Source organism: Lutra lutra, chromosome 10 (assembly GCF_902655055.1).
Source record: "Lutra lutra chromosome 10, mLutLut1.2, whole genome shotgun sequence".
NCBI lineage: Eukaryota > Metazoa > Chordata > Mammalia > Carnivora > Mustelidae > Lutra > Lutra lutra.
In genome coordinates, this window is record NC_062287.1 from 21,277,915 (window position 1) to 21,302,274 (window position 24,360).

Consider the following 24,360-nt stretch of genomic DNA (forward strand, 5'->3'; position numbering starts at 1 on the left):
CCAGTTACCCACACAATTGCTGTACAAATTCTCCCTCTCTGAATACTCAAGTCACTTTATGAATACTTTTTGTGACTCTCTCAATGAATCACTTCTCTGTTTGTCTTATTTGCCCCAGTATGTTACAGATCACAGCAAGAACAGATTTTGTGTCTCATTTCTACTGCCTGTAACTGGCCAGCGAAAAGTTTTCTGTGTTTAACTGAATGGCCAGTAAGGTTGATGAAATTTTCCTTGTGCATCTGTTTAGTTTACAGGACTTATGATGCTTTTATGCTTTTTCTGGCTGCATATTTATTTTCTTGAGTGTACTAGGAAAGGTAATTTTACTCCCTGCCAAATAAAAAAAGTTCACTATACCATGTGTTTTCCTTGAAGGTATTATGCAAAAGACATTTCTTTTTATGGGACCCTTCAGTATTCAAATACCTCTAAAGATTTTTTAAAAATTTATTTGACAGAGAGGGAAAGAGAGAGAGAGAGAGAGAACAAGTGAGCATAAGCAGGAGAAGTGGCAGAGGGAGAGGGGGAAGCAGGTTCCCCGCTGAGCAGGGAGCCTGACATGTGGTTTGATCCTAGGACTCTGGGATCATGACCTGAGTAGAAGGAGACACTTAATGACTGAGCCACAGGCGCCCCACCAACAATTATTTTTTATGAGATTCTTCCAAAATTCATTAGCTAATTTTATTTCAAAATTCATAATCAATATTACCATAATAAAATAAAAGTATAAGTTTAGAAGGGGTAATCTGACCCAATTCTATCGGAAATATCTGAAGGCATGGGTTTTCCTAGTTTTCATGATGTGAAGATTAATCACATAAATGTTTTTGTTCTCAGATTTATTTTATACAATATAAAGTTTCCCTTCAATCTTTTATCTGACAGTTTTAGCCTCCATTGATTATTATTAACTAGATCCAATATTCATTATGAGTTGAAATAGAATTACTTTATCTTCTTTTTTTTAGAGGGGGGGAGGGGCAAAGAGAGAGAGAATCTTAAGCAGGCTCCACACCCAGCACAGAGTCCAATGTGGGACTCCATCTCGAAACTCTAAGATCATGACCTGAGCTGAAATCAAGAGTTGGATGCTTAACCAAACCAACCACCCAGTACCCCTAATTACTTTACCTTCTTAATTGAAGTATAATTCATATATAATAAAATAAACATATGCTAAGTATACAGTTTGCTGTGATTTGAGAACTATATAAACCTATATAACCACCATCCCAGATAAAACACAGGACATTTCCATTAACTCAGCAAGTTTCTTTAGGTAACCACCCACTCTCAAAGTTATTGTTCTTCTATCACCATAGTATAATTTTACCTGTTCTTGAATTTATGAACTTGAACAAATGAAAGCATACACAGGTTTCTATCACTCACCAGATATTTTTTAAGATTAATGCATGTTTTTGTTTACATCAAGAGTTTCTTCTTTTTTTGTATACATACATAATATTTGTATTATGTATACATACATATACATACATACATAATACATATACATACATAATAATTTGTATACATATATAGTATACATACATATATGTATACATACATAATAATTTTATACATACATAATAATTTCTATACATACATAATAATTTATTAAATCAATTATTGTGTTGATGGACATGAAGTTGTTTTGAGGTTTGGACTATTGTAAATAAAGCTACTACAGACATCCTTGTGATAAGAATTTTGGTGGACATACACTCATTTCTTTTAACTATATAAATAAAGTAAAATTTGTAAGTCATAGGGTAGCCATATAGCCATATACATAATTTTGAAAGAAATTGCCAAATAGCTTGTGAAAGTAGTGATACAAATATATAGTTCTACCAGCAGTATATGAGAGTTCCACATACCTCCCATCACCAATTATTATCAGTCATTTAAATTTTAGCTATTCTAGTGGTTGTAAAGGATGCCTTGCACATTCCTGATAATTAATGGAATTCAGCTGTTTTATATGCCCCAGTTAGAAAATAATTCATGCATGTTTCCTCCTAATACTTACATTTAAATTAACACTCAAATTCTCCGTTTGGAATTTATCCTTGTAAGAAATTGATCCAATTTAATGTATTTCCATATAGCTATTCAATTAACTCAACAATGTTTATTTAAAAGTTCTTATTTGGGGGGCACCTGGGTGGCTCAGTCAGTTAAGCAGTTGCCTTTGGCTCAGGTCATGATCCCAGGGTCTTGGGATTGAGCCCCACATCAGGCTCCCTGCACAGTGGAGAGCCTGCTTCTCCCTCTCTCTCTGCCTGCCCTCTGCCTACTTGTGCTCTCAATCTCTCTGTCAAATAAATAAATAAAATCTTAAAAAATAAAAAAAAAGTTCATTTTTTTCAACTAATTTGAGATGCTCCTTTTATAGTACATTGCATTTCTATTAGCACTAATACGAATTCTGGGTCCTCTACACAGTTAAATCTTTCTATTCATTACCTCTATCTTATAACATGCACAAAGAACAAATTCAAACTGGATTATAAATTGAATATGAAATTTACACAATAAAACTAGAAGAAAGCATAGTATGCATTTATAACTTTGGAAGAGGCAAAGTTTACTTACTTAAACATAACCTAAAAAGCAAAACCATTTTTTAAAAATGATAAATTAGACCACATTAAAATTAATGATGTCCGGGATGCCTGGGAGGCTCAGCCATTAAGCATCTGCCTTCTGCTCAGGTCATGATCCCAGGACCCTGGGATTGAGCCCTACATTGGGTTCCCTGCTCAGCAGAAAGCTTGCTTCTCCCACTCCCACTCCCCTTGGTTGTGTTCCCTCTCTCACTGTGTCTCTGTCAAATAAATAAACAAAATCTTTAAAAAAATAAAAAAATTGGGGCGCCTGGGTGGCTCAGTGGGTTAAAGCCTCTGCCTTTGGCTCAGGTCATGATCCCAGGGTTCTGGGATCGAGCTCCGCATAGGGCTCTCTGCTCAGCAGAGAGCCTGCTTCCTCCTCTCTCTCTCTCTGCCTGCCTCTCTGCATACTTGTGATCTCTGTCAAATAAATAAATAAAATCTTAAAAAAAAAATAAAATAAAAAAATTAAAAAATAAAAAAATTAATGACACCTGTTCATTAAAATGCATCTCAAAGAAAATAAAAAGGCAAGATAAAGACTTAGAGAAGATATTCATCTTCCATAGAACTTGTATCCAGAACATAAAAAATAATTCTTACAAAAAGCTGAGGGACTTTATCACCACTAGACCTGCCTTTTAAGAAATGCTGAAGGAAGCTAATAGAGTGGAAATGAAAAGATGCTAATGGCATCTTTGGCTAATGGCATCAATGGCATGAAAACATACAAAAACACACAACATGCTGCTATAGGTTGATATACAATCACACTTAGAAAACTCTAATAGGATGGTATTTTAATCACTTAACTGTAGTACAAAGGGCAAAGGGAAAAGCATTCATATAACTGTAGCTACTATAATTTAATAAATACACAATATTAAAAAAAGATAAATAATAACATCTAAATAAAAAAGGGGGAGTAAAAGGGTGGGACTTTCGTAGAGAAATCAAAGGTAACCTGCTATCAGCTTAAACTGGACTGTTTAATCTACTTGACACTTGATCTCAGCAATCAGACTTATGTGCAAAAATAATGCAACTACAATTACTGTAACCAGTAAGACTCAAGCACAAAGCAAAAACCTATAGTAGAAACACAAAAGCTAAAGAAAGGGGAGACAAAGCAAACGACCAAGGAAAATTACCAATTTACAAATATAGGCAAAGACAGAGGGAAAAAGAAATAATATAAACACAAAACAACCAGAAAACAATGTGTAGTAATTGTTTTACTATTACTAATACTAGTAATAGGGGAGGCTGGGTGGCTCAGTGGGTTAAGCCTCTGCCATCGGCTCAGGTCGTGGTCTCAAGGTCCTGGGATCGAGCCCCGCATCGGGCTCTCTGCTTAGCAGGGAGCCTGCTTCCCTTCCTCTCTCTCTCTCTGCCTGCCTCTCTGCCTACTTGTGATCTCTGTCTGTCAAATAAATAAATCAAATCTTTAAAAAAAATAATACTAGTAATAGTAGCATCAGTAAGATTTTACATATCAATAACAACCCTAAATGAAAAGAATTGAATTCCCCAGTCAAAAGACACAGACTAGCTGGATGGATAAAACAAGACCCAATTATATGCTGTCTATAAGAGACTTATTGCAGTTTTTTTAAATTTCTTTTCAGTGTAACAGTATTCATTGTTTTTGCACCACACCCAGTGCTCCATGCAATATGTGCCCTCCCCAGTACAGACCACCTGGTTCCCCCAACCTCCCATCCCCGCCCCTTCAAAACCCTCAGGTTGTTTTTTCAGAGTCCATAGTCTCTCATGGTTCACCTCCCCTTCCAATTTCCCTCAGCTCCATTCTCCTCTCCATCTCCCCATGTCCTCCATGTTATTTGTTATGCTCCACAAATAAGTGAAACCATATGATAATTGACTCTCTCTGCTTGACTTATTTCACTCAGCATAATCTCTTCCAGTCCTGTCCAAGTTGCTACAAAAGTTGGGTATTCATCCTTTCTGATGGAGGCATAATACTCCATAGTGTATATGGACCACATCTTCCTTATCCATTCGTCTGTTGAAGGGCATCTTGGTTCTTTCCACAGTTTGGCGACCGTGGCCATTGCTGCTATAAACATTGGGGTACAGATGGCCCTTCATTTCACTACATCTATATCTTTGGGGTAAATATCCAGTAGTGCAATTGCAGGGTCATAGGGAAGCTCTATTTTTAATTTCTTGAGGAATCTCCACACTGTTCTCCAAAGTGGCTGCACCAACTTGCATTCCCACCAACAGTGGAAGAGGGTTCCCCTTTCTCCACATCCTCTCCAACACATGTTGTTTCCCGTCTTGCTAATTTTGGCCATTCTAACTGGTGTAAGATGGTATCTCAATGTGGTTTTAATTTGAATCTCCCTGATGGCTAGTGATGATGAACATTTTTTCATGTGTCTGATAGCCATTTGCATGTCTTCATTGGAGAAGTGTCTGTTCATATCTTCTGCCTGTTTTTTGATATGATTATCTGTTTTGTGTGTGTTGAGTTTGAGGAGTTCTTTATAGATCCTGGATATCAACCTTTTGTCTGTACTGTCATTTGCAAATATCTTCTCCCATTCCATGGGTTGCCTCTTTGTTTTGTTGACTGTTTCCTTTGCTGTGCAGAAGCTTTTGATCTTGATGAAGTCCCAAAAGTTCATTTTTGCTTTTGTTTCCTTAGCCTTTGGAGACATATCTTGAAAGAAGTTCCTGTGGCTGATATCGAAGAGGTTACTGCCTATGTTCTCCTCTAGGATTCTGATGGATTCCTGTCTCACATTGAGGTCTTTTATCCATTTCGAGTTTATCTTTGTGTATGGTGTAAGAGAATGGTCGAGTTTCATCTACATACAGCTGTCCAGTTTTCCCAGCACAATTTATTGAAGAGACTGTCTTTTTTCCACTGTATATTTTTTCCTGTTTTGTCGAAGATTATTTGACCATAGAGTTGAGGGTCCATATCTGGGCTCTCTACTCTGTTCCACTGGTCTATGTGTCTGTTTCTATGCCAGTACCATGCTGTCTTGGTGATCACGGCTTTGTAGTAAACTTGAAATCAGGTAATGTGATGCCGCCAGTTTGTTTTATTTTTGAAGATTTTATTTATTTATTTGACAGACAGAGATCACAAGTAGGCAGAGAGGCAAGAGGTGGGGGGGGGGGTATGGAAGCAGGCTCCCTGCTAAGCAGAGAGCCCATTGCAGAGCTCGGAGCTCGATTCCAGGACCCAGAGATCATGACCTGAGCTGAAGGCAGAGGCTTTAATCCACTCAGCCACCCAGGCACCCCGAGACTCATTTCAGTTTTAAGGACACACATAGGTTCAAAGCAAAGGCATGGAAAAAGATATTCATTTGAAGTGGAAACCAAAAGAAAGCAGGGTAGCTAATACCTAGATTATATAAAACAGACTTTAAGCCAAAAACAGTAATAAAAGTCAAAGAAGGTCAATACATAATGATAAAGGAGTCAGTTCATCAAGAAGATATAATAGTTGTAACTACATACAATCCTAACACTGGAGCACCTGAATGTATTAAGCCAATACTAACAAAGGAGAAATAGACAATGATATGATAGTAGCATGGGATTTTAATACTCCACTTTCTGCATTGAACAGATCATCCAGACAGAAAATCAACAGGTAAACAATAAAGCTTAAACCATACATAGATGAAATCGACCTAATAGACATTTATAGACCATTCTATCCAACAGAAAGAGAATAGATTCTTCTCAAATGCACATGTAACATTCCCCAGGATAGACCATATGACAGGACATAAAACAAGTCTTAGCAAATTTTTTAAAAAGATTTTTATTTATTTATTTGACAAAGAGAGATCACAAGTAGGCAGAGAGGCAGGCAGAGAGAGAGGAAGGGAAGCAGGCTCCCCACTGAGCAGAGAGCCTGATGCGGGGCTCAATCCCAGGATCCCAGGATCCCAGGATCATGACCTGAGCCGAAGGCGGAGGCTTAACCCACTGAGCCACCCAGGCGCCCCAAGTCTTAGCAAATTTAAGGAGATTGAAATAATACTAAGTATGTTCTGACCACAATGGTATGAAACCAGAAATCAGTAACAAGATGAAATTGAAAAATCTACAAACAGATGGAAATTAACACACTCCAGAACAACAAATGGCTCAGAAAAGAAATGAAAAGAAAAATTAATAAGCTGACAACCAGCAGAAACAAGGAAATAGCAAAGATCAGAATAGAAAGAAATGAAACAGACAAGAAAAACAATTTTAAACTCACCAGAACTAAGAGCTGGTTTTTCAAAAACATAAACTAATTGACAAACCATTAGCTGGACTAAAAAAAAAAGAGAAGATTCAAATAATAAAATCAGAAATGAAAAAGGAGACAGTACACTGATAACACAAAAATAACAAGAATTATAAAAAAGACTACTAAGAACAATCGTATGTCAACTAATTTGTGAACCTAGGAGAAATGGATCAATTTCTAGAAACGTCCTGATCAGAGAAATTAGGCAAGAAAAAGAAATTGCACTACTGGGTATTTAACCCAAAGATACAGATGTAGTAAAAAGAAGGACCATCTGTACTCAATGTTCATAGCAGCAATAGCCACAGTCACCAAACTGTGGAAAGAACCAAGATGCCCTTTAATGGATGAATGGATAAGGAAGACATGGTCTATATATACTATGGAGTATTATGCCTCCATCAGAAAGGATGAATACCCAACTTTTGTATCAAGATGGACAGGACTGGAAGAGATTATGCTGAGTGAAATAAGTCAAGCAGACAGAGTCGATTATCATATGGTTTCACTTATTTGTGGAACATAAGGAATAAAACGGAGGACATTGGGAGATGGAGAGGAGAAGGGAGTTGGGGGAAACTGGAGGGGGAGATGAACCATGAGAGACTGCGGACTCTGAAAAACAATCTAGAAATGTACAACCTACCAAGTCTGAATCAGGAAGAAATATAAAATCTGAGTAGATTAATAATGAGTAAATAATAATAATAATAAATAATGAGTCAGTAATCAAGATCCTTGAAACACAGAAACCCCAGGATCAGATGGCATCACCAGCAAATTCTATCAAACATTTATATTTTTTAAAGATTTTATTTATTTATTTGACAGAGATCGCAAGTAGGCAGAGAGGCAGGCAGAGAGAGAGGGGGAAGCACGCCCCCAGCTGAGCAGAGAGCCTGATATGGGGCTCAATCCCAGGACCTTGGGATCATGACCTAAGACTTGAAATGGGGTCCCACACCTGAGATACAAATGCTCAGTCACAAGCTGGGTGAGCAAAAGAGTACAGATGGAGACCAGGGAGGCAGAAATTATTGCATTTCCCTGAATGCAGGCTGGGGAGTGGGTCCCCAAGTTCTTGGCTATGGGGCTGGAGACTGGGAAGTCACCATTTTCATTCTCATCTTCTAAAGCTGTGCAAAAAGCCTTCAGGGAACAGAAGCTACACAGAACAATCCAGAGCAGATTAGTTAGCCTGGCCCCTGACAAAAGCAGTGCAATTCCACTCGGGGTAAAGACAACTGAGAATCAAATCAAAATGCCAGTCCCCCAGAAGATCAGCAAGAACATGTGGCCAAGACCAAGTTTGCCACTCAATGAGAACATCAAAACTCCAGTGCTGGGGAATATAGCATATAGAATTCATGGTTTCCCTCCACAATTCTTTACTCTTTCAATTTAATGTTTTTTCTCTTTCCTTTTCCAACCAATTTCCTTTTTTTTTTTTTAAGATTTTATTTATTTATTTATTTGTGAGAGAGAGAGAAGGAGAGAGAGCAAGCACAGGCAGACAGAATGGCAGGCAGAGGCAGAGGGAGAAGCAGGTTCCCTGACGAGCAAGGAGCCCGATGTGGGACTCGATCCCAGGACGCTGGGATCATGACCTGAGCCGAAGGCAGCTGCTTAACCAACTGAGCCACCCAGGCGTCCCCCAACCAATTTCTTATTTTATCAACTCTTTTTTAAAAATCTTTTTAAATTTTCATTTTTACAGTTACATTCTATCCTTTCACATATTTATTTTTGTATAGGTATAGGTTTTTCCTTCTTTACAATTTTGGGATGCAGTTTCTTCTAACAAACAGACAAATATACACCCAGAATTTAGAGTATCGCTCTGTTCTCTTCACCTGTACAATCATATTCTCTGTTTTCTTTTTTTGTTTTGTTTTGTTAAACTCTTTTTAATTTTCATCTTCACAGTTACATTCTATCCTTTCAAAGTATTTAATTTTATTTCTGTATATATATGTTTTTCTTTCTTTACAATTTTGAGATGTAGTTTATTCTAACAAACCAACCAAAATACACACAGGATATAGTGTATTGCTCTGTTCTGTTCACCTGATTATAGTCTCTCTTTTTGGAATTTTTTTTTCTTTTTGTTTGTTTGTTTGTTTCAGGTCTCTTCTGCTTTGTTTCATGTATATGTCTCTGGGGTTGTTGGTGCCATTTTAGTATTTTGTTCTCTCACTTATCTATTCTCTTCTGGACAAGGTGGAAAAACTCACCTCAAAAAAGGGAACAAGAGGCAGTACTGACTACCAGGGACCTAATCGGTATGGATATAAATAAGATGTTGGACTAGAGTTCAGAATAATGATTATAAAGATATTAGCCGGGCTTGAAAAAAGTATAAACTACACTAAAGAATTCCTTTCTGGAGAAATAAAAGAACTAAAATCTAATCAAGTTAAAATTTAAAAAGCTTTTAATGAGATGCAATAAAAAATAAAAACTCTAACCACTAGGATAAATAAGGCAGAAGAGAGAACTAGTGATATGGAAGACAAAATGACCGAGAATAACGAAGTTGAGAAAAAGAGAGATAAACAAGTACTGGATCATGAGGGGAGAATTTGAGAGATAAGTGAAAACATAAAGTGAAAAAACATTAGAATAATTGGGATCCCAGAAGAAGAGGAAAGAGAGAAAGAGAGAGAGAGAGAGACAGAAGCGAGCAAATTATAGCAGAGAACTTCCCTAACCTGGGTGCAAGTACAGGAGGCACAGAGAAACCACCTAAAAATCAATAATAAAATAAATAAATAAAAATAGGCCATTAAAATATAGGTCAATACTTTTTTATTTTTGTTTTTTTTTATTGTTTTGACATATAAAATAAAAATAGGTCAACACCAACACCCCAACATGTAATAGTGAAACTTGGCAAATCTCAGAGACAAAGAAAAATCCTGAAAGCAGCTCAGGACAAGAGATCCATAACCTAAAAGAATTGAAACTTTAGACTTGCAGCACACCGATCCACAGACACTTGGCAGGCCAGAAAGGATTGGCATAATATATTCAGGGTGTTGTTTGAGAAAAATATGCAGCCAAGAATACTTTATCCACCTAGGATATCATTCAAAATAGAGAGATAAAAATCTTCCACAACAAACAGAAACTAAAAGAATTTGTGACTACTAAACCAGCCCCCCCACCAAGAAATATGAAAAGGGGTCATTTAAGCAAAGAGAGAGCCCAAAGTAACACAGACCAGAAAGGAACATAGATAACACAGAGAAATATTAACTTTACAGATAATACAAAGGCATTAAATTCATATCTTTCAATAGTTATTCTGAATTAAATGGATTAAATGCCCCAATCAAAAGACACAGGGTATCAGATGGATTAAAAAAAAGCAAGACCCATCAATATGATGTCTGCAAGAGACTCATTTTAGGCAAAAAGACACCTCCAGATTTAAAGTGAGGAGGTGGAAAACCATTTATCATGCTAACAGACATCAAAAGAAAGCTGGGGTGTCAATCCTTATATCAAATTAGAGTTTAAACCAAAGACTAATAAAAGATGAGGAAGGACACTATGTTATACTTAAAGGGTCTATCCAACAAGAAGATCTAAATATTGTAAATATTTATGCCTCTAACATGGGAGTAGGCAATTAACTAAGCCAATTAATAACAAAATTTAAAAAATACACCAATAATAATACAATAATAACAGGGGACTTTAACACCCCACTCACTGCAATGGATAGATCATCTAAAAAGATCAACAAGGAAATAAAGGCTTAGAATGACACACTGGACCAGACGGACTTCACAGACATATTCAGGGCATTCCATCCTAAAGCAACAGAATACACATTCTTCTCAACTGCACATGGAACATTCACCAGAATAGGTCACATCCTGCGTCACAAATCAGGTCTCAACTGGTACAAAAACTTGGGATCATTCCCTGCATATTTTCAGACCACAGTGCTTTGAAACTGGAACTCAGTCACAAGAGGAAAGTTGGAAAGAACTCAAATACATGGAGGCTAAAGAGAGTCCTACTAAAGAATGAATGGGTCAACTAGGAAATTGAAGAATTTTTAAAATTCATGGAAACAAATAAAAATGAAAATACAACCCTTCATAACCTTTGAGATGCAGCAAAGGTGGTCCTTGTATTGCTCTTGTATATAGCAATACAAGCCTTTCTCAAGAAGCAAGAAAGTTCTCAAATATAGAACCTAACCCTACACCTAAAGGAGTTGAAGAAAGAACAGCAAAGAAAGCCTAAACCCAGCAGGAGAAGAAAACAGTAAAGATCAGAGCAGAAATCAATGAAATAGAAACCAAAAGAACAGTAGAACAGATCAATGAAACTAGGAGCTCGTTCTTTGAAAGAATTAGTAAGATTGATAAACCTCTGGCCAGACTTGTCAAAAAGAAAAGAGAAAGGACCCAAATTAATAAAATCATGGATGAAAGAGGAGACATTAAAACATCACTGAAGAAATACAATTATAAGAACATATTATGAGCAACTATATGCCAACAAATCAGGCAGTCTGGAAGAAATTCCTAGAGACACATGAACTACCAAAACTGAAACAGGAAGAAATAGGAAACCTGAACAGACCCATAACCAGTAAGGAAATTGAAGCAGTACTAAAAAATCTCCCAATAAACAAGATTCCAGGCCCAGATGGCTTCCCAGGGGAATGCCACCAAACACTTAAAGAATAATTAATCCCTATTCTTCTGAAGCTGTTTCAAAAAATAGGAATGGAAGGAAAACTTCCAAACTCTTTCTATGAAGCCAGCATTACTTTGACCCCAAACCAGAAAAAAAAAAAAAAAAAAAAAACCACCAAAAAGGGGAATTACAGACCAATATCCCTGATGAATATGGATGCAAAAATTCTCACCAAGATACCAGCCAAAAGGACCCAAAGGTACATTAAAAGAATAATTCACCATGACCAAGTGGGATTATTCCTGGGCTGCAAGGGTGGTTCAACATCCACAAATCAATCAATGTGATACACTACATTAATAAAAGAAAGGGCAAGAACCATGTGATCCTCTCAATAGGTGCAGAAAAAGCATCTGACAAAGTACAGCATGCTTTCTTGATTAAAACTCTTCACAGTATAGGGATAGAGGGAACATACCTCATTATCATAAAAGCCATCTATCATAAAAGCAAATATCATTCCCAATGGGGAAAAACTGAGAGCTTTTCTCCTAAGGTCAGGAACATGACAGGGATGACTACTTTCACCATTGCTGTTCAACACAGTACTAGAAGTCCTAGCCTCAGCAATCAGACAGCAAAAAGAAATAAAAGGCATCTGAATCGGCAAAGAAGAAGTCAAACTCTCAATCTGGAGAGCTGACATGACAGTCTATGTGGAAAACCCAAAAGACTCCACCCCCAAATTGACAGAACTCATCCAGGAATTCAGCAAAGTGGCAGGGTAAAAAATCAATGTACAGAAATCCGTTGCTTTTATATACACTAACAATGAGACAGAAATAAGAGAAATTAAGGAGCCGATCCCATTTATAACTGCACCTAAAACCATAAGATAACTAGGAATAAACCTAACCAAAGAGGCAATGGATCTGTACTAATTAAACTATAGAACACCCATGAAGGAAATTGAGGAAAACACAAATGGAAAAACGTTCCATGCTCATGGATTAGAAGAATAAATATTGTTAAAATGTTTGTGCTACCTACAGCATTCAAAGCAATACCTATCAAAATACAATCAACTTTTTTCACAGTGCTGGGATAAATAATCCTAAAATTCGGGGAGCCTGGGTGGCTCAGTGGGTTAAAGCCTCTGCCTTCGGCTTGGGTCATGATCCAAGAGTCCTGGGATCGAGCCCCGCATCGGGCTCTCTGCTCAACGGGGAGCCTGCTTCCTCCTCTCTCTCTCTCTGCCTGCTTCTCTGCTTACTTGTGATCTCTGTCTGTCAAATGAATAAATAAAATCTTTAAAAATTAATTAATTAATTAAAATTTTTTTAAAAATCCTAAAATTTGTATGGAATCAGAAAAGACCTTGAATGCCACAGGAATGCTGAAAAAGAAAAGCAAAGCTGGTGGCATCACAATCCCAGACTTCAAGCTCTATTAGAAAGCTGTAATCAGGGGCGCCTGGGTGGCTCAGTGGGTTAAGCCGCTGCCTTCGGCTCAGGTCATGATCTCAGGGTCCTGGGATCGAGCCCCACGTCGGGCTCTCTGCTCAGCGGGGAGCCTGCTTCCCTCTCTCTCTCTCTCTCTCTCTCTCTCTCTCTCTCTGCCTGCCTCTCCGTCTACTTGTGATCTCTCTCTGTCAAATAAATAAATAAAATCTTTAAAAAAAAAAAAAAGAAAGCTGTAATCATCTAGACAGTATGGTACTGGCACAAAGACAGACACATAGACCAATAAAACAGAATAGGGAACCCAGAAATGGGCCCTCAACTCTACGGTCAACTAGTTTTCGACAAAGTAGGAAAGAGTATCCAATGGAAAAAAGACAGTCTCTTCAACAAATGGTTTTGGGAAAATTGGACAACCACATGCAGAAGCATAAAACTGGACCATTTCCCTACACCATGCACAAAAATAGACTCAAAATGGATGAAAGACCTCAATGTGAGACAGGAATCCATCAAAATCCTAGAGGACAACACAGGCAGCCACCTCTGTGACCTTGGCCACAACAACTTGCTAGACACGTCTCCAAAGGCAAGAGAAACAAAGGCAAAATGAAATATTGGGACTTCATCAAGATAAAAAGCATTGCACAACAAAGGAAACAGTTGTCAAAACCAAAAGACAACCAACAGAATGGGAGAAGATATTTGTAAATGTCTCATCAGATAAAGGGCTAGTATCCACAATCTATATAAAGAATTTATCAAACTCAATACCCAAAGAACAAAAATTCCAATCAAGAAATGGGCAGACGACGTGAGCAGAATTTCTCCAAAGCAGACATCCAAATGGCCAACAGACACATGAGAAAATACTCCATATCACTCAGCATCATGGAAATACAAATCAAAACCATAATGGAATACCACCTCACACCAGTCAGAATGGCTAAAATTAACAAGTCAGGAAATGACAAATGTTGGGGATGATGCAGAGAAAAGGGAGCCCTTTTACATTGCTGGTGGGAATGCAAGCTGCTGCAGCCACTCTGGAAAACATTATGGAGGTTCCTCAAAAAAGTTGAAAATAGAGCTACCCTACAACCCAGCAATCTCACTACTGGGTATTTACCCCAAAGATACAAATGTAGTGATCTGAAGGGGCACCTGCACCCCGATGTTTATAGCAGCAATGTCCACAATAGCCAAATTATGGAAAGAGCCCAGATGTCCATCAACAGATGAATGGACAAATTAGATGTGGTATATATACAATGGAATACTACTCAGCTATCAAAGAAATTGAAATCTTGCCATTTTCAACAAAGTAGATGGAACTAGATGTTATTATGCTAAGTGAAATAAGTCAATCAGAGAAAGACAATTATCATATGATCTCACTCTCATGTGGAATTTAAGAAGCAAAACAGGATCATCAGGGTAGAAAGGAAAAAATAAAACAAGATGAAATCAGAGGGAGAGACAAACCATAAGAGACTCTTAATCATAGAAAACAAACTGAATGTTGCTGGAGGGGAGAGGGGTAGGGACATGGGGAAACTGGGTGATAGACATTAAGGAGGGCATATGATGTAATTAGCACGGGGTATTATATAAAACTGATGAATACTGACCTCTACCTCTGAAACTAAAAATATAGTATATGTTAACTGAATTTAAGTTTTTAAAAAGCAAGACAAAAAAATAAAACTGACCCACTGGAAAAAAAAATAATATGAGAAAAACTTCAAATGATGTAACTGGAATTAAGGATATTAAATAAGATTCTACAGGTTTGCTTACCCATATAATGCTTCATTTACCTATTTTAATTAGTTTTAAAATAATTTAATTTTAACAAAGGGAAACAGGAGAATTTCTATAAATGGATAAAATAACTTCTAAGTGTTAGAAAAATAAAAATGACATTTTTCTAAAAAATAAAAAGAAAAAAAAGGAAACTAAAATGAATAACTTACAAAATAGGAGAAAACATTTTAAGCCATGTATCAGATAAGGGGTCAATATCCAAAATCTATAAAGGACTCATAGAACTCAGTAACAATAAAACAACTCTGGCATCTACTGAGAACCTAATACATGCCAGGCAGCTGATATTATAATCTTATTTCTTTCTTGGAACAACTCAGTAAAGAAGAAGTTAGCATTTTTTATTTCATAAGTAAGAAAACTGGAGTTCTGAGATGTTAAGAGAATAGTCCAGGGCCATTTGATGAGATGGGAACAGAACTGAGGTGATTCATATTGGGATCTTTGGCTCAAAACACATCAGTGTCTCCATGCAGTCCTAAGAAAAGAAAAGAAAGAAGAAAGAAAAGAGAAAATCCCACTAAAAAATAGGCGAAACTAAACAGATGTTTTTCCAAAGAAGACTTCCAATGGTAAACAGGTACATGGAGAAGATGTTGAACATCACTAATCATCAAAGAAATCTAAACCAGGGGGCACCTGGGTGGCTCAGTGGGTTAAGCCTCTGCCTTCGGCTCAGGTCATGATCTCGGGGTCCTGGGATCAAGCCCCACATTGGCCTCTCTACTCAGTGGGGAGCCTGCTTCCTCCTCTCTCTCTGCCTGCCTCTCTGCCTACTTGTGATCTATCTCTCTCTGTCAAATAAATAAATAAAATCTTAAAAAAAAAAAAAGAAAGAAATCTAAACCACAATGAGTTATCACCTCACACCTGTTAAAATGGCTATCATTAAGAAAAATACAGGTAACAAGTGTTGAGGATGTGGAGAAAAAAGGGCACTCTTACGCAGCATTAGTGGGAATGTAAATTGGTACAGCTACTATGGAAAACAGCATGGAGGTCTTTAAAAATTTAAAAATAGAACTACCATATGGTCCAGCAACTCCACTCTTGGGTATATATCCAAAAGAAATGAAAACAGGATATCAAAGAAAAATATGTACTCCCATGTTTACTGCAGTATCATTTATAACAGCCAAGCTATGTAAACAATTTGTGTTCCTCAACAGGTTAATGGAAAAATAAGAGATGTGATATTCACCCCCCTCAACACATGCAGGAATATTGTTAGCCATGATAAAGAAGGAAGTTCTGCCACTTGTAACAAAAGAATGAAACTATTTTTCATTTTCATTTTTAAACATTTTTTAAAAGATTTTATTTATTTATTCATCTGACACAGAGGGAGAGAGCATGAGCCACGGAGAGAGGCAAAGGAAGAAGCAGACTCCCCACTGAGCAGGGAGCCCAACTGGGGCTTGACTCAGGAACCCGGTGATCATGACCTGAGCCAAAGGCAGATGTTTAACTGACTGAGCCACACAGGCGCCCCAACAGGAAACTTGGTGGCATTTTGTGAAATCAATTAGGCAGAGAAAGACATGTGCTGTATGATCTCACTTACATGTGGAATCTAAAAATGCCAAATTAGTGAGAATAGAGAGAGTAAGAAAGTGGTTATGAGGGTCTAGGGGGTGGATGAGTTGAGGAGATGTAAAGATACAAACATAAAATCAGTAAATAAATAAATCCAGGACATCTAATGTGAAATTAGTGATTTCACTGATTATATAATACTGTATTATAAACTTTAATATTGCTGAGAGACTAGATCTTAATTGTTCCTACCACAAAAAAAAGAATTGTAAAATGTGACATAATAAACGTGTTAGCTAATGTTTCAGTGGCAATTATATTGTAATATATAAATGTATCAAACTGACACATCATACACCTTAAATTTACACAATGCTCTCTTATGCTTCTTCCATTGCCATGAGTGAGACATGTCTAAGCTAGTCTATTGGTCCCAGGAGAAGATGAGCATACAGAGCAGAGCTCAGTCACCCTAACCAAGGCCAGGCTAAATCAACCAGTCTCCAGCTACCCACTAGACATAATGAATGAGTCTGGTCTCACTGAGATTAGCAGAACTGCCCAGCTGAGCAAATCGGGATCACCTAAATTCCTCACACACAGAAAAATAATTTATAATTTTAAGCCACTGAGTTTTAGAATGGCTTGTTACTCAACAGAATTGAAATAATTCATTTTGTTATTCTTTTATCTGTTTTTGAAATCTGTCAGCTACTACCTTGTCAAAGATTTTTAAATTGATGTTTATAAGTGAGTTTTTTTTATGTCAGACTAGACTATTTTTTTCCATCATCAAGTCTTTTTAATGACAATCTCTTCCAATTCTTTTTTTTTATTATTATGTTGTTAGCCAGAAAAAAGTGAGATTTTTTATAAAGGTCTATATTACATAAACTCATTTGGATTTGGATATCATTTAATAAAAAGAATATTTCTTATCTATACTTTGAAAATGTTTAAGTAGCATTGGAATCATCAACTTATTAAAGGTTTTTATTGGGAGGGGCATCTGGGTGGTTCGGTCGGTTAAGCATTCAACTCTTGACTTTGGCTCAGGTCATGATCTCAGGTGTGGGATGGATCCCCATGGTGGCCTCCACGCTGGGTGGGGAGCTGGCTTAAGATTCTCTCTCTCCCTCTCCCCTAATCCCCCTTAAAAAAAAAAAAAAGTTTTTTTTGGGATTCTTCTGTGAAAACATACAGATATAGTGCTTTTCTTGGGAGGTGACAGGAACACTTTTATAATTTTTTCTATTTTTTAAAAAAGATTTTATTTATTTATTTGACAGAGACACAGTGAAAGAAAGAACACAAGCAGGGGGAGTGGGAAAGGGAGAAGCAGGCCCTCCACAGAGCAGGGAGCCCAATGTAGGGCTCAACCCCAGGACCCCGGGATCATGACCTGAGCGGAAGGCAGACCCCCAACAACTGAGCCACCCAGGCCCTTTTTTTTTTTTTTTTAAAGATTCATTTTTTTAATTTGAGAGAGAGAGAGAGAGAGATCAAGCACATGAGTGGAAGGGGCAGAGGGAAAGGGAGAGAGAGTCTCAAGCTGATTTTGTCCTGAGCGCAGAGCCTGCAGCAGGGCCTGATCTCAAAGATCCTGAGATCATGACCCCGTAGAAATCGAGAGTCGTTCACTTAACCAACACCACCACCCAGGGACCCCTAATTCTGCTTGGGACAGTTTGGGTAAAAATTCTATTTTCCTAGAAGATTAGTTATTTCAATTAGATGTTTATACATCTGTAAACTAGATGTTTATATTCATTTGCATAGGGTTATACAAATTAATTTTGAAATTTAAAGCAAATATTTTAAAAAATTTCCCATTTGGATGTTTATTTCTCCTTTGCAATATCTAATATTCTGTATTTGTACAGTCTCCTTCTTAAATAAGAGGTTAACTTTGTGATTTGCTTATTTAGATAAACTTTTTAATTCATTTGTTGTATTTATTTCCTGTTTTCTACATGTGATGGAAATATCCTAAGGTATGGGTTATACCCAATGAGTCACCCCTTGAATGTGGGCAGAACTTATGACTTGCTTCTAACCAACAGAATGTAGCAAAGGTGATGGAATATCAAGCATATTATTATGTTACATTATATAAGACTGGATGTTAGCAAACAGGAGAGAGACTTTCCCACTGGCCTTGAAGAAGCAGTGATGTAAATTGACTATGGGGATAGCCACGTGGTGGGGAAGTATGGCCCTTTGGAGCTGAAAGAGGCCTTAGCCAACAGCCTGAAAGAAAATAGGAAACTCAGTTATGCCATTACGGAGATGAAATCCACCAACAGGCCAAGAGAGTTTAGAAGTGAATTCTTCCTAAATTAAGTTTTCAAATGAGAACATGGCTCTTGGTCTACCCCTTGACTGCAGCCTTTGTGAGATTCTGAGCAGAGGACCCATCTAAGCTCTGTCTAGACTTCCAACCTATAGAAACTGTGAGATAATATGTGGCAGCCATAAAAAGCAACACGGCCATATGGAATGAATACACTACCTCTGAGTTTCTGCTTTTACTTTTTGCTAGCTCTTACCTTTTTTCTGCTTACTTTGTTTGTGGTCTGCTATTTTGAATTGAGTGTTTAATTAACTTATTATTTTTTAAATTTTTGTGTATTTAATTCTATGACTTTTCCACTGATAAATGCTATAGCTGTATTTCATAGGTTTTGATATGTAATGTTTTCTGTTAAGAAATTCTGCATTTTTTTTTTTTTTTTTTTGGTCCTGGATTTTCCTATTAAGAGCTCCTTGATAACATCTTTCTATATTTCCAGATGGTGGCATCTTTTTGGTCTTATTTTTAACTTCTACTTTATTGCATGTGGTAAGTGAATATGGCTTATATTATTTCTATTTCCTGGAATTTATCAAGTATTTCTTTGAGGGCTTGCAAAGATTTCCCAAATTTAGGTATCTGGAAAACCTCATCAGACTTCACAGAACACACTTATTCTCTAGGAACATACTTATAGTGCATACTGAATATAGCTTTTATTTAAAGACTAAGGATACAGTGCAGCAAAAGAAGAGGAGTACAGACAAAAATTAGGAAATCCAAGAGACATTCCATGCACAAGCTCCCAGGAGTCCTCATTTACATACAGACTGCTCTCGGTCACGGGATTACACAACCACAATCTGTGTCAGGAATCTCAGCATCAGGGCTATTTTAAACAGAAGTTCTTAATGAGGGTGCATGTGGTTGGTGGGGAGGATGGCGTTATATCTGTAACCATGTGATCAAGCCAGGCTGGAAAACAGTTTATTTAGATCAGTAAATAAAATGATGCTGGGAGTCACCAGGGGAGTTTCAGACTTTAAAGAGCACATTACAAAGGTTTTTATCCTGGCCAAAATTCCAAACATGTACTGAGAAAAATATGAACCTTCTATAGTTCAGATGTAAATCAACTCTATCCTCCACAGGGCAAATATATGTGACCAATCTTTGTGATTATTCTGTGTGCATTTGAAAAGCCAAGTTCTCTATTATCTGGGTTCAGGATTAGATATAGTTTTATAAGATTTACCTTAATAATCATGTTGTATATGTCTTCAATCCCCTTGCTAATTATTTACGCACATGACTGATGATTAGCATGCATTTCTTTTTTTCATCGTACCTCCTACAATTTCTATAGGAGAGTTGTTAAGAAAAGTCATTGCTCTGGTATTGGCTGCCTGTTTTAATAATTTATATCTTTATGATACATTAGTGACTTTAATAATATAAAGTATATTATCTCTTTTGATGATTTTGAGCCCATAAATAGGCTCATACTCAATATGGGTTTTTAATATGTATTTTCCTATTCATTTATACTTACACATTCCGAATTGTTTTGACTCAGTCATATTTCTAAATCATCATAAGAGTTGGATTTTGCTCTGTTTACTAAACTAAAATCTTTTTAATTTGGCTGATATGTTAAGTCAATGCTGTTATATTGTTTTATGGTGTTTGTAAATTTGTGTGTATAATTTTCTACTTTATGTTCTATTTCCTTTTATACTATCTCTTTTTCTTTTCTTTTTTTCCCCTTAAGTTTATTTATTTAAGTAATCTCTACACCCAACATGGGGTTTGAACTCACAATCCTGAGATCAAGAATCCCATGCTTTTCAGACTGAGCCACTCCGGTGCCCCTATACTCTTGGTCTATTTTAGGGGAAGGGGAAAGTATTATTTAAGATGTGCATTCCTATATGGTTTAAAATCTTAAGCACATGTTTATCTTCTATCTTTTATCACATCAGTCATGTTATCTATCCCTCTTCCAAATACCACTGTAGTATCTAAATTTATGTTGCCGTTATTACACATGTCCTTATGATTGCAGCAAATTGTTTCTTTCAGTAAGTCATGGTATACTTGAACCATTCCCTCTTCACAAGGTTTACACGACAGTTCCGAATAACGATACAGAGCTCTCCCTAAGGAGAGAAAAAAAGCAAATGTGATCACCTTGTTTAATCACACCATCTTCCTAGCAATGACATCTCAGAACCTCACTGGTTTTCTGTGGACAGGAATGAGCCCCCAAAGCTGTGCCTACATTTCATCATCTCTCTAGACAGGACCAGACAAAAGACATCTGCCTCACACTCAGGCTCCACACCAAGTAGTTTATGAGAATTCCACTTTCCCCAGCCTCTCCCATGGTCTCAGTTAAACCTCCACACCTTGACATCAGGGAAGGTGGGGACCACTGGTACAGTTTTGTGTCTCTCTATAACCAGCACTTACCAGTAATTCGATCATCGTAGTAGTAGTGATCTATGGTACAACTCCTTCTGTAAATTGTTAGATTGACTTTCCAGCACTTTTTCAAGCCAGTGAGGCATCTGTATCCATCAAAGCGGGCACATTGATAGCAATATCGAACCACTAAATAGAGGAAATTTTAAAGCAGAGCTCTAGGTTAAGTAATTCAGCTTCAGAAGCCTATCCCACTATCAAGTTACACTGGCAAGGTGTAGACCTCACAAGAAGGAAGCTGACAACCTTCCCAGCTCCTGCCTGGGGTCCTCACTCCCTTGAATGGGTGACAGCTATGACCCCAGGGATTCAAGCCTCCTCCCTCCTTTGCCCAAGGCCGGGGACAGAAAAAAGACACTAGAGCAGTGAGTGAGGAGAGTGGAATATTTCAGGGAGGGTAGAGAGACAATGTTTGAAAAAATCAGGAGTATCCCCTCTCATTGCGGCATTATTTATCCAAAAACTGCAAACCAACTACACCATACATCTTGATGTCAGGACTCGGTTTCCTATGAAGAGAAGAAGAAATCTCCTTAAGCCATTGTACAGCAGCCCAAAAAGTCAAGGTTAGAAACGACCTTCTTCTTCTTCCCACATAGGCTCTCGCCACCCATCTCTGCCTCCTTCACCAGGCTTTACCTTCATCCATGAAGAGCACTGTGAATGTGCCCAGCAGAAGCAACTGGAACATCCTGGGACCCATTCCAGGGATGATCCTAGAGGGAGGCTCCAGCTCTATTTATTCCCATCACCTGCCCTCAGGCATCCCACTAGATCACAGAATCATAAATTTCAGATCAAGCCGCCTGAATCCTCTCTACAATGTTCCCAGGAGAGGGTACATCCTGTCTGCATTTGCATGCCTCTAGATATTCAGAACTCAGCCATCTAGACACCCCCTTTCATTTTATTAGATCCAGCATGAGGCACTCATTAACGCTGGTGGAGAATCTCTCTCGTTAGTACCTCTTCACTTCCCCTGTAGTTCTGGATGTTGGTCTGCAAAGAGCGTGACTAACCCCATGTCCGCAAGACAGCCTTTCCCATATGACAGAGCTGGGATCACTGAGCATCTGTGATGGAGCTGCTCAGGCCCTTTCAGGTAGAAGCATCCTGGACACTGGCCTCAGGGCGACCTCCAGCGGTACTACCCCCCCATCCCGCCAAAGTGGGTCATCAGGACCAGAGCCTGGGACTATAGATGTGGTCCACCTGCCCATCGTAGCACGCCTCTGAGAGACGGATGGGGCAGTTCAAGAAGTGGTGAAGAGGTTTAGATCTGTGTCCCTTGAGCTTTATTCATTAATTTGTCCAAAGGAGACAAAGACCAGAAATGATTACAGTGGGAGAGACTTACACGGAGGGTGACGGGGAGAGAGGAAGACATATTTGGATGAGTCACTAGAAATGGATTGTGAGGGAAGGAAAGGAGCAAGGAGGCCTGGAGAGGGGTTTTCCCATCAGTTCTCTGTCTTTGCCTCTCTTCCTGCAGATCGTGCCCACAGGTGTCCCTCCCTCTTTCATCCACGAAGTGTCAGTTGATTAGTGAGGCTTGCCAGCGCACCCCCGGCAAACACGAACTATCTGTATGTATGCGCAAAGCTCCCTGACCGCGCTCGCCCTGTCCCTTTCCTGTTTTCTCCCACGTGTTTGGCCCAGTTTGTCATTTGATGGCTTTTCCTTATTTATGTTTTTTGTCTCTTGCCCTCTCAAGGACGAAAGTGCCATGAATGCAAGATTTTCCTGTGTCATGTCCACTGCTCTCTCCTCAGCACCTAGAAGGATGCCTTGCACCTCTCAGATAATCAAACTATCTGATGAAAACATGAGTGCACTGTTGTCATTGTTAACCTGAGAGGCACAAGGGAACGGTCCCGCCATACGGACAGCCCCTAATTCCCAGATCGCAGGATGACAGTCCTTGTCTACCTTGCGGTTGGTGGTCACCACACAGAAGACAGGCATGGGTAATGGCAGCTTCTCGTCTTGGGGGAAGAGTGAGTGTGGGGCCCATTTATCTTGAGTGAGCTCCTTCCCAGAACCAAACGCAGGCTACCCCAAGTGCGATACCCCGCATAATCTTCCCTCTGCATCTGGGATGGAAGGCGAAGTGTGCTACCTACCGGCCATGGGATCTTCAACAGGTTTCTCCTTCTCTGTGCCTCTGGGACCTCACAGGTAGAAACAAGGACTGCCAGAGCTACATCAGATGGAGGCATTGGAACTTAAGAAATTCACATATGGAGCAGCGCCTGGGGGCTCAGTCGGTTAGGTGTCTGCCTTCGGCTCAGGTCAAGGTCTCGTGGTCCTGGGACTGAGCCCTGAGTAGGGCTCCTTGCTTGGCAAGGGAGTCTGCTTGTCCCTCTCCCTCTGGCCCTCCTCACCAACACATGCTCTCTCTCTCGTAAAGAAATAAAATCTAAAAAAGAAATAAAAATTCATGTGTGGATAATGGTCAGGAAGACCCTACTTGGTGTCAAACCTTCTTCGGGCATGTTATGCACTTGATTTCTTTGGATTTTCTGAACAAGCACGTAGGTTAGAAAGAATGGACCTCATCTTCCAGTTGAAGCCCAAGGGCACATGGAGGGGAAGTATTTTTCCCCTGGGAACAAGATGTCTACCTGTTGGACTGGGTGGGCCGATATCTTCCCATTTTACCATGCTGTTTCCTTCTTTTTACATTCTGGAGAAGGATTCCCAGGGCTGGAGATGACTGTGGGGAGAGACGAAGGGAGAACAGGTAAGAAAAAGTCTTTCTCCATTAAAAAAATAAAATAATAAAATTAAAATTAAAAAAATCTCTCTCTGCCTGGCAGAGAAAACATTCACAAATGAACTCCCACTAAAAATAGGGTGTCCCACAAGCCTGGTTGGGATCTAAGACTTATGAGCCACTGTCCAAGTAATTCCCACAGGGACCACATTCGTGAGTCTTGCATTTGGACCATGTGAGACACAGGCACCAATCCATGCACAGAAGTTCAGATGGTCTGAGTTGGGAGACCAAGCTTCTGTTTGGAAGCAAAGGACCCCGTGTTCTGGCTGGAAGGATGCTCCTGCACCAGGATCTGGGCAACCAGGGATTAAAATCGGCACTGAATCCCAAAGTTTGTGCAATGTATCTCTCTCCTGTGTTCATCAGGCAACTTTGGACAACATTCTACATGGAAGAAAAGGAACAGAAATTGGGAA

At 38.6% G+C, this 24,360-nt stretch overlaps 1 protein-coding gene across 7 annotated transcripts in view; it reads right to left on the reverse strand.

Moving 5' to 3' along the window:
• LOC125078708 (prostate and testis expressed protein 13-like) overlaps positions 1-24,360 on the reverse strand; it is an 85,201-nt gene that overhangs the window by 47,203 nt on the left and 13,638 nt on the right. The window contains exons 2-6 of one of the 7 annotated variants that reach the window (XM_047691762.1): positions 23,790-23,881; positions 21,805-21,881; positions 21,651-21,674; positions 21,154-21,294; positions 19,370-20,840 (exon numbers count right to left, since the gene is read on the reverse strand). The exons of 2 other annotated variants lie outside the window; for them this stretch is intronic. In XM_047691762.1, the coding sequence (XP_047547718.1) occupies positions 20,638-20,840; positions 21,154-21,294; positions 21,651-21,674; positions 21,805-21,881; positions 23,790-23,881 (537 nt within the window). In that variant the 3' untranslated portion in view covers positions 19,370-20,637. 4 more of the 7 variants (XM_047691763.1, XR_007120964.1, XR_007120965.1 and 1 more) reach the window with 4 other exon arrangements.